The 11,636-nt window shown below is 38.5% G+C and overlaps 1 protein-coding gene across 1 annotated transcript in view; it reads right to left on the bottom strand.

The window, feature by feature from the left end:
• Positions 1-11,636, bottom strand: part of LOC114247392 (glutamyl aminopeptidase) — a 30,991-nt gene that overhangs the window by 3,364 nt on the left and 15,991 nt on the right. Inside the window, exons 7-12 of the mRNA XM_028180348.2 lie at positions 11,296-11,482; positions 8,307-8,404; positions 6,069-6,257; positions 4,748-4,929; positions 2,303-2,425; positions 648-723 (exon numbers count right to left, since the gene is read on the bottom strand). Coding sequence (XP_028036149.2) covers positions 648-723; positions 2,303-2,425; positions 4,748-4,929; positions 6,069-6,257; positions 8,307-8,404; positions 11,296-11,482 — 855 coding nt within the window. The remainder of the gene's footprint in view (positions 1-647; positions 724-2,302; positions 2,426-4,747; positions 4,930-6,068; positions 6,258-8,306; positions 8,405-11,295; positions 11,483-11,636) is intronic.

The following is an 11,636-nucleotide window of genomic DNA, read 5'->3' as shown; positions in this document are numbered from 1 at the left end:
TCCGGTGGTAGATTCTGCGAAGCACGGATTTTTCTAGGATTCGTGTCAGCAACGGCGTCAGGTTTGAGCCCCATGAGCTCATCTACTAGTTAAGGTTACGCTAAAATAGCCTCTTAAGGCAATTTATTAGCGTAGGTAAGAAAAAAAAGTTAACCTCATGATTTGCTTTACTACACAAAACTTGATAGGTTTGTTAACTTACTGGTACTTATTGAGCAATTGTAGGATATTACAATAGAGTGCACAAATTTACTAATTAATTTACTCATATATTTATAACTCGGAAGATATTAGAATTGTTTATGTTAGGTTTTAAAGACATCTTATTGTACGCGTACCCATTAAATTTTAGTGTGTTTATTATTATTATTATTTAACGACCGTCTGGTGTAGTGGTAAGTGACATGGTCACTACACAAGGGGGTCGCGGGTTCGAATCCCGCCAAGGAAAGATATTTGTATGATAAATATAAATGTCTTTTCCAGGGTTATGGATGTATATTAAATATATGTATGTGTATAATAAAAATCTTACATTTATTTCCGTTATCTGGTACCTGTAACACAAGTTCTTTACGAATTTATCACGGGACCAGTTAACGTGGCGTGATTGTTAGTAAATATTTACTTATTTATTTATTACTTACACTTTCAGATGATATAATAGGCAACGGTCTGGGTTCTCCATACGGTATCCTGATGAGGAATCTGTTATTTTCGCGTCTGAAACATACGAGTTTGATCGTTTAGAAGTTTACTACTGCGGATGAGTTAATTGAACCTGGTGTGATTAGAATAATGCATTATTTAATTATACTATTTATTAGTATTATAGTATTATTTAATTTTACTAACTAAAAGATACTAGACGACGACCATTTTTTTTTTTCGGGTAAAGTGCCGAATCTCCTACGAGGTCCCTGCGCAAAAGGGGCGCGCGGGGTATGTGAGACTCAACGATCTGCATGGTGTTGTGAGCAGCCCGCTGGCCCAAGGACTAGACGATGACCATTTTTTTTTTTTTTTTCGGGTAGAGGGCCGAACCTCCTACGAGGTCCCCGCGCAAAAGGGGCGCGCGGGGTATGTGAGACTCAACGATCTGCATGGTGTTGTGAGCAGACCGCGGGCCCAAGGATTTTAGGACCCACCCACTAAACGACTCCCCTGCACTCTTACACCCGACGTCCGATCCCCTCCGAGGTCAGAACCCGGATGAGGTAGGGGGGCTACCGCGGTCAACACTACAACCAGACGGCGCGGCTCACCCCAAGGACGCCCAGCCGACGGAGCCTTCGAGGCGAATCGAAGGCTCTGAAACGTCGGCCGTCTCGGTACGGCAGCCCGTCGGGCCGCCCAGACGGTGCCGCTGGTGTCCCGGAATACCCCGCTGGACCAGAACCAGCCTGCCGGGTCGACTAGACGATGACCAGCCTTGCTCGGTTTTTTTTTTTTTTTTGGATAAGTGGCTTAACAACGCCATCTTCTGAAATAGCTTTAGTGCTATTGTGTCTTTAAAGCAGTTAGTTGAAATTATGAAAAATAGTATTATTATTCGCTAATAGATGTCGGGAAGATATCAATAAAGTTGATTATTTAAAACACGAATAAAACAATATTTTCTGAAAATAAATCGTAGGTAGCTAGATCGATTTATCGCCCCCGAAATCCCCTGTATACTAAATTTTATAAAAATCGTTGGAGCCGTTTCCGAGATTCAGATTATATATATATATACAAGAATTGCTCGTTTAAAGGTATAAGATACATTTTTGGGAGAGTAAATTATTTCTGCTGCCAATAATGTAACATACTCTTCTATAGCACGATTATACTGGTGGTAGGACCTCTTGTGAGTCCGCGCGGGTAGGTACCACCACCCTGCCTATTTCTGCCGTGAAGTAGTAATGCGTTTCGGTTTGAAGGGTGGGGCAGCCGCTGTAACTATACTTGAGACCTTAGAACTTATATCTCAAGATGGGTGGCGCATTTACGTTGTAGATGTCTATGGGCTCCAGTAACCACTTAACACCAGGTGGGCTGTGAGCTCGTCCAGCCATCTAAGTAATAAAAAAAAAGGCTTTAGTGTACTCGTTTCGATAATATTTTTAGGGCATACGTTTGCAGTAAGTAGTAAGTAGCTATCATACAACACAAGACATTTGACAGGTGTCAGAATCTCGCTTACGACATTTTCAAAATGTGTCGTGCTATCAAGCAAAGGTAATAAAGTGTAATTACTGGTGTTATAGTAGAGCACGTGAGCCCACGCATTCAAAAGAAGTAATGTTCGACAAAAACTTACATTCTGTTTTCAACGGAATTTCGGTCTTCTTCCTCGATACCGCTAAGTTTTTTGAACCGGAGGTGACTGTTTGTGTCGTTCAAAAGGACGTAGTAACATCCACGTCTTGCGTCTGGATCGAGACTGGAATAAAAAACACGTGTGACACTCGGGGACTGCCGCAGTAAAGCTATTGCATAGCATTTTTATCGACTTATGCAATTATATTTATTAATAAGACAATAATAATTTAATATTAAAACAAAATAACCCCACGCTATATTTATAAACATTAACAAAAGCAAAACATTAGCTGTCCCCTTCACACTCATAAGCTAGAACGCGCGAGAGAGATGGGCAGACTTTTCATGATACGCATGCAGTGCGACCTCACGCCGCGCGCTTATTCACAAACACTACACAAGCGCAACGTGTGAATGCGTTGAACGCGAGCTACGAGGGCTGCACTAAAAGTATCGGGAATGGAATATTTCCACTGTTCCTGTCATATTAAAATCTTTTTAATTGAAAACTCCTTGGTTTTAAAAATCGAATACCATTCATTTATTTAAGAAAAGACTCTCGGTCTTGTCACGAGGTTTTGTCAAACTTGTTTAGTCGTTGAGAAAATGGAATTGACTCGAGAAAATTCAAGAGCGATGATTTATTATGACTTTCGAAATGGTTTAACACAAAAACAGTGTGTTGACCGGATGATTTCTGCATTTGGTGATGAAGCCCCATCCAAAATCACAATTTATCGCTGGTTTGCTGAGTTTCAACGTGGACGTGTCAAGTTCAGTGATGATCCCCGTCAAGGTCGTCCAAAAACTGCAGTCACCCAAGAAAACGTTGATGCTGTGCGTAAGCTGATTGAGGAAGATCGACATGTGACATACCGCGAAATTCAGGCAACTTTAGACATTAGCATGAGTCAAATACAAATAATCTTGCATGAACAATTAGGTGAAAAAAAGTTGTTTTCCCGATGGATACCGCATTCGCTCTGTGAAGAGCAAAAAGCGGCTCGCGTTACTTGGTGCGTCAGAACTCTCGAAAGATTCCACGCAGGATCCTCAAATGCTGTATACAACATTGTATCAGATGACGAATCCTGGATATACGCGTAAGAACCCGAAACAAAAAACCAGTCACGAGTTTGGGTGTTCGAAAATGAGTTAAAGCCAACAAAAATTGTTCGTTAACGGAGTGTTGCAAAAAAAATGGTGGCCACGTTTGTCTCCAAAACCGGCCATGTTACGACTATTCCTCTTGAGGGACAAAGAACGGTTAATGCAGAATGGTATGCTAGCATTTATTTGCCACAGGTCGTTTCTGAACTCCGTAAAGAGAACTGCAACTGCCGCATCATCCTCCATCACGACAATGCGAGTTCTCACACCGCGTACAGAACAAAAGAGTTTTTAGAGCAAGAAAACATAGAATTATTAGACCATCCGCCGTACAGCCCCGACCTAAGCCCTAATGATTTCTATACTTTCCCTAAAATAAAGAATAAATTGCGTGGACAGAGATTTTCATCACCTGAAGAAGCTGTGGACGCCTACAAAACGGCCATTTTGGAGACCCCAACTTCCGAATGGAATGGTTGCTTCAATGATTGGTTCCATCGTATGGAAAAATGTGTCAAATTTCGCGGAGATTACTTCGAAAAGCAATAAATACATTTTTAAATAGTAATGTTGTGTCACTTCGTTAATTCCCGAAATTTTCAATGCCGCCTAGGTACATGGTAGGCGGAGTGGAGGGTGTTAGGTTTTATTTTCGTTACGGAATTTCTTGAATCGGTCAATAAATTTTCTTTTGATACTACAACAAAACTAATTATGGGGTGTAACATAAACTACAGTTTAATACCTACGTACTGCCTGTAAATACCGTGCATTCTCATCGAGGTCTGATCGTAATTTATCAGCTAATCTCTGAATATAATATATATGTATAATATGTGTAATAAATATACTACATACCGTAATAAATATACTACCGTACAATTAAAGTCAGTGAATTTTGATACATTAAAGACGTCGCTGAATAATCATAATGTTTTTCTAGATGTACATGACTTATACTTATTCTTTTTATCTATATGTTATTTTAGTATAATGATAAACTTATTACTGAATAGGCTATGTTATTTAAAAAATTTAAAAATGCATTTACTCGGATCTCTTTTAAAACAAAAAAATCTTCAAAAAAAACTGATATCTCAATTGCTTTACGATAAAACGGAGTACATTACAAATGGTTTTTTTTAATTGCCTTTGTAGGCAGACCGGCATTCGGCCCACCTGATGGTAAGTGGTTAACATCGCTCATGGACATCAACAATGCCAGGAGGAGAGCCAAGCCGCTGCCTACCATAACCTACACCAGCCAATACAAAATTCATTTTACGTCTTATTGTCTTAAATGTCAAATGTTTTCCTGTATCGAGCCACTTACATGCGTTTTGGATCTCTGCGCGTCTCCTGATACATCCGGCGCAACTGTGTCAAGCAGTGTCCATATTCGAGTTCAGCTGCGAATGTAATGACTTTGTTGCGGAGCAGTCTTACATCTGTTTGTTGATCGAGATTCTTAATTAGGCCATTGTATATAGTCGGTATCTTCTGCTTCATGAAATCCTGTAGGAAAAATAAACACATTATATCAACTATGATGTACACTTTTTAGAGGTAGGGCGCATTGTGAATCCCCACACGGTTTTTTTTTTCTACCTATGCCTTGAGAGGCTGTTTCAGCTTCACCCTAACGTGTGTAGGTGAACTCACGGGGCTCAAACCGGAGTGTTGCTAACACTGACCCTAGCAAGAGCAGTGCTTCGCAGAATCTACCACCGGATCGGAAACGCGACCCACTGAAAAGATCCGGCGAGAAACTCAGTGGGCTGTACCATACGGGTAGGTATTACCAACTTGCATGATTCTGCCGTGAAGCAGTAATGCGTTTCGACGCGAAAAGTCGGACCGTTGTACTTTGAAACTGAGACACAGAACTCATGTCTTAAAGCGGTGGTGGTATTTACGTTGCTGATGTCTATGAGCTCCAGTAACCACTTAAGGACAGCTTTATGAACTCGTTTATGAATATATCTTCTTCATATTGCTGATATCCGATCTGATAGTCTCGGCTGGACCGGGGCCGGTAGTTTTCAAAAACAAAACACAGCATGTAGAGAAATTATTAGCCAAATCTGGCAATCAAAGCTTCCTTCATACTTGTACCGTTACCTGTGTAAGAATTAACAAGCGGCGAATGAGCTCGTCAATACATTTTATTATGAAGTAGCGACCCGTCTTAGCTTCGCTTCGGAAATATTAAAATGTATTATTGATAGCAGAGTCCCGCGATGTTACGACAATTACCGCGGGTGACGCCGTGGGGTGAAGCTAGTCTAAAAAAGTAACCTAAGCTACTCCTTAAATCATCAGCTACCTATCAGTGAAATTCTCATCAAAATCGGTCTGGCCGTTCCAGAGTTAAGCCGGAACAACGAGACAGACAGACAGACAAAAATTGTAAAAAATGTTATATTGGAGTATACATACATACGGTACGGTATATGGCAATATATTCATATGCATGTAGTAAAAAGTGGATAGTTTAATATTACAAACAGACACTCCAATTTTATGGCCATATTGTGACCTTTCGCATTTTAAGAATAATAAATAATACAGCTGGGTCTCTGGGTCTATTAAATCCCATCTGCCTCTCGTAGCCTTCCAAAAAACTATCCTTTAAGCCCATAAGACGTACTCACCGACCATTCCCAATATATGTACTTGGTCATATTACAAGCTGCTCCTTCCAACTTCAGCAACTCATAACCCGATATTACGCTGTCCCATACAGCAAGACTGGTCTCTTTATCGAGATACGCCAAAACTCGCATAGCTATAGACATGTCCAAGTTCCCAGACACATACAGAGCGAATACATCGTTGACTATCTGAAAAAAACGAATGGGATCTGTCATGAAATCGTCGTTAACAAATTTTAATGTTCTACATTAGCTGGTTGAAGAACTGTACTATATATACCAGTGGTCGACAACCCGCGGCTCATGGACTCCTCGGTTACGGCTTTCCCGCGAAATATTTAGTTTTGGAACGGAATATTATTATTTATTACTAGCTTTTGCCCGCGACTTCGTCCACGTGGAATAGTTCACAAATGATGCTTAATTTTAGAACAAATGTGTTTTACATAAAAAACGTTATTGTGAGCCAACCTTAATATATAGACATGTGGTGTCGCGGACGTTTTTTTAGATCTTTTAAAGGGGAACAATTCTCTCATACATTTCTTTAGTGAAAGTTTAACCGTTTCCGCAGCGCACGCAGTGGAAGCTCTCAAAAGCAAAAAAACCTTCTTTATTGGTGCTCCGCTCGCACTGATCTTACCGTGATGTTATATAGCATAATATGCTATATTATAGCCTTCCTCGATAAATGGGCTATCTAACACTGAAATAATTTTTCAAACCGGATAAGTAGTTCTTGAGATTAGCGCGTTCAAACAAACAAACTTTTCAGCTTTATAATATTAGTATAGATTATGTTTTCTTGTAAGAGATGAGTAAACATTTTTGAAACAGCATCATCATAGACGGTTACTCTTGGCAGAGCAGGTAGTGGTCATATGGAATCCTTGTTTATTAAAGCCTTGACAGGTGTCCTCCATAGTTCACGAACTGAGGTTTGGAGCACGCACTCGTTAAGTAGGGTTTTTGAAACACAAAGCCATAAAAATATACGTTAAGAAATGGCTTTTTCAATAAATTTCAACTGTGTTGTATTTGGCTCTTTCGACTGACAAGGTTGCCAACCACTGCTACTAGTAAACGGCCAGTTTGTATATTTATTTGTATAATGAAAATATGTAGCTCATTTATTTCTGCCGTGAAGCACGAATACGTTTCGGCTTGAAGGGCGGGGCAGCCGTACTGAGAGACCTTAGAACTCATATCTCAAGGTGGGTGGCGGCATTTACGTTGTAGATGTCTATGGGTTCCGGTAAACACTTAACACCAAGTGAGCTGTGAGCTCGTTCACATCTATGCAATAAAAAATAATTAATAAAACTATATTTAAATTAGTCGTTCACAGTTTTCAAAAGCATTTTTGCGATGCCCGACCATCACGGTGTGAGTTCACACCGTGATGGTCGGGCACACATTCAGTTGAATTCCATATCTTGTTCTTTTCCGTAGCCTTATGACCAAAGCTTGTTCCTACTTTAAACATAGTTCGGAAAGTGCTGTTTTCAGCATTGCATGTTTAATAGACAAATAATTTCAAGATTAGTTTCACGCGACAGTGAGGCTCCCATGAAGTCGTCGTGGCCTACGAGTTCAGACGCCCAATGCATTCGTATCAAGCGATGCGACAGTGCCGGTGTTCGAATCTCGCAGAAAGATACCAAATTTTCTGATGAAATACGGACTTGACAAATGTTCACGATTGACTTTCGCGGTGAAGGAATAGCATCGTGTAATAAAAATTAAAGCCGTAAAAATTATTATTTTTCGTAAATACTGGTGACAGAATGTTTACGTGGCGGCTCAGCTCAAGTGACCTCATTGATTTTAGCAATAAAAAAGAGTTATTTGTACCTGCGTAATGTGTCATGCGTAAAGTCATTTGGAAGAATTGTAACTAAACTAAACTTTGTTTTTGTAATTCTTCAATTGCAAAAACATAATCTGATTGTTTTAGATTATGAATTTTAGATAACATTATTATGAAACATCGTGATCTGCAGTTGACACACTGACCTGTCCTACATCATTTGTTTGATAACTCGATTATTCATTCAACATTTAACCTGTGTTAATTATTTTTGTTTGGTATTGTTTATGTTATGTTGTATGTTGAAAAACAATTTTAGCTCCCCCCTCTGTCCCTCGCATACCCTGGTACCAGCACTAGATTATAAAAATGAGACGTTCTAAATAGTAGCCAAATTCGGCAAATCAATCTGGTGTTCGTACACTTACTTGAGATCTAGTCATTTCTTCAATAGATTGATGATCTTCAATAAGAGTCTTGGCAATCAGCAACCAACTGTCAGAGTCATAATTCACGCGATAGTAACCTGGAATTAAATCATAGTATTATTTTGTATCTACATACTTACAATTTAAAAGAACAAAATGAATTGCGAAATCATTTATGAACACTAATTAACGACATTCGTCTAACTAATAGGTTTATTTGCTCTTAGGCTGGGTGTTTTTATTACCCATACATTTGTTTATATCACTATACATAAGTTTGTATTAGTTGCTGGATTCCACGGTACAGAGAATCCTATTTTAGGGCCAGATAATCATGTGTGATCAATTCCCGATTCTTTATTGGAAATTGCCACTAAATGTTTAATATTTTCATAATTGAGTCTTTAAACAATTAAGAAAAAGGTTCTCGATGGAACGTAAATAGTTTCACAGGTACATAATTAATAATGATTATAACGATAATAATGATTTGTATTTTATCGTTGACATTCGATTCCAAATCGGTCAATTTTAATTTGATTGAGATCGGTTGAGCACCTTTGATCCAAAATTTCAGAATGAGTCCTGTATGTACCTGATGAATTTTTACATCATATGCTGTCCATTTGTTTATTTTATTGCATCTCTGGTTGCAACGCTGTGTTATATTATGAGATAATACTATTTTTTAAATTTAAATGCCTCTCCATCGACTCCATAATCAATATGACATCACAACAGTGCCGCCTTACCTTACCAAAAAATATTGGACAAATTTATGCTTAGTATCTGTCGTATGTTGAATGTTTGTGTAGTATGTAGTAGTAGTAGTTAGTGTAGTATGTAGTAAATATGACTTTGAACTTAAGCTATGTTTTTATATATTTAATTGCATTAAATAATATAATATCGTCCTTCCAAAAACATGATTACCATTTACGATAGTATTATTCTAAAATACATCAGTAATCGTGCCCCTACAGTTGGGAACTTACACGCCCCACTATATTTCTTTTTGGGTTTTACTTAAGAGACTGTTTCTATGGCTATTTTCCTACTGAACAATAAGAGAGAAAAAATGGAATAATTTCTCGGTAATGTATCGTTCTGTTTACGTTACGAACTGACTTTGGCTTCACAAAAATAGATCGCTCACATTGAACATTCGGCCAAGGACTCAGACATTCGCGATTACATTCCGATTTTAAGTCCATTACTTCATTTTGCGATTAAAATTGTTTATGAGAGCACTACACACGGAGCGTACAAATGTTGGTGAATAATAGTCAATCGTAAAAATATTTGCCATGATCGATTTCTTTCGTAATTGCTACTAATGTTGTTCTATTAGAGAACCAGCCGTTGAAAATCAATTTAAAAAAGAATATATTTTTGTTAAAATTTTATTATTATTCTAAGTTTTATTTTCAAAATTTTAAATAGCAATTTCATTGATTTACATTAATTTCAATATTGCATATACTTGGTATTGGCGAATATAAAAAAATTACAACTGCATCTCTAATTTTATATTTTTATCTTTAGTTAACCTTATTCTCTTTAAGCAGGTCTTCCTATCATTCTTTGCTCTGATGAGTAAACGAGTTCTCACCTTATCAATGTTAGACGGTTATCGAAGCCATTGATCCATTACCCATTACCCATCTTGAAAACTTTACTTACACGCGTTATTATGAACTAAATATATACGAACACAATTAACGTATTCGTAGGCAGCGGCTTGGCTCTGCCCCTGGCATTGCTGACGTCCATGAGCGACGGTGACCACTTACCATCAGGCGGGCCGTATTCTCGTCTGCCTACAAAGGCAATAAAAAAAACAAAAAAAACGTATTATCCATTTTGAATTTCAAGATCATCTTCTGTGAGTCATTTAGAAACTTACATAATTAAAGGTAAACGTATATTTTGGGAGCAGCTTCATCTCATCGTGTGTTTTAAATGAATCACTTCCCTACGCAAATAACGAGGCGGGAAGCGTTGTTTCCTCGACTTTTTAGTTCAAGGTCCGTGACGTATCTGTTTCGAATGAAATTACGTCATGCTTCGAACGATGTTGTCCCAATTGTATCTGTGGCTGATATTTTTTTCCTACCTATTCGCAGGTAGCTTAAAGGGTTATTCTAGCTTCGCACGAACGGATATGTGAAATTACGGGCTCAACCTGAGAGAACTTGCTTGCTTCGCAGAATCTACAGCCGAATCGGAATCGCGACCTACTGAGAAGATCCGGCGAGAAACTCAGTGGTATGTATATATGGGCTAGTTCACTCACCGAACTCGTAGTCGTAATTGACGAATTCAACAAACACGGTGACCGGTGCTTGAAGGCCCTAAAAGTACCGAGAGTAGATCCGGGGAATCCGACAAAACATGTTGTAGGTAAGAAACGGCGGCTTTGCGTTGTCCCGTTGCCTGAGTCAGATATGTAATTAGCGACGGCCACGATAAAAGGGTTATCGTGTCGTGACGCTTTGTCGAAGTAGCACTCTGACGCTACCTTAAGAAGACTTACCTTGCTTACTATTGGTTGGATAATAGGTAAGACACCCAACATACACTTATTGATACAATTATTACGATTATTATTACTAGTTTTCAAACCCTACAAGCAGATACCAATTATTGTCATGAAATACGCAACTAACACGTATTCACAAACCACTCCCAAAACAATATGAAATGAAAATGTAAGAAAATCCTTTATACATGATTGAGACCTCATAACTCAAGCTGTTTGAGGTCAATCACGTTTGATGTTTATTAGTTCCGGTAATCACTTAACAACACCTGGCTCTACGTAAGTCTGCTCGTTGCCTTTGGAGCATTGACGCAATATAACTGACCTATATTGGACAGAGTTTACAATTCTACCTTCTAAATATACCTTTGACCTCGTTAAAATTCATTTGTGATCAAATCAGTGTGGTGCACAAACACAAATGCCTTAATCTTATCACTGAGTTACCTGAGCCATTGCTGTTTAGGATAATCCAGCCCCCATCCAAGTTTTCGATGAATGTGTACGGTTGACTTCCAATAACGAAACGAGGCCTGTAGCAATTGAAACAGTTCTTGCTGTTCTGGATCGTGTAGGAAATGGGAATGAGGTACTCCAACTCTCGGTGGTGTTCATTTGTGAAGCTGAATCTCCTCTGAAAGAATAATTAACAAATTTTCAACTACGATTAAGCCAGAGATGCGAATGATGAAATTCAATAGACACTTAAATCCAGTACAATATTTAAAATCTACATTTATAGACCAAGTTTAAAAAAATATATAATGTAGGTATTATGTTATTCACAT

This window comes from Bombyx mandarina, chromosome 09 (genome assembly GCF_030267445.1).
Source record: "Bombyx mandarina strain Sakado chromosome 09, ASM3026744v2".
Taxonomy (NCBI): Eukaryota; Metazoa; Arthropoda; class Insecta; order Lepidoptera; family Bombycidae; genus Bombyx; species Bombyx mandarina.
The sequence above is the reverse complement of the archived record's forward strand: the minus strand, read 5'-3'. Positions and strand labels throughout refer to the sequence as shown.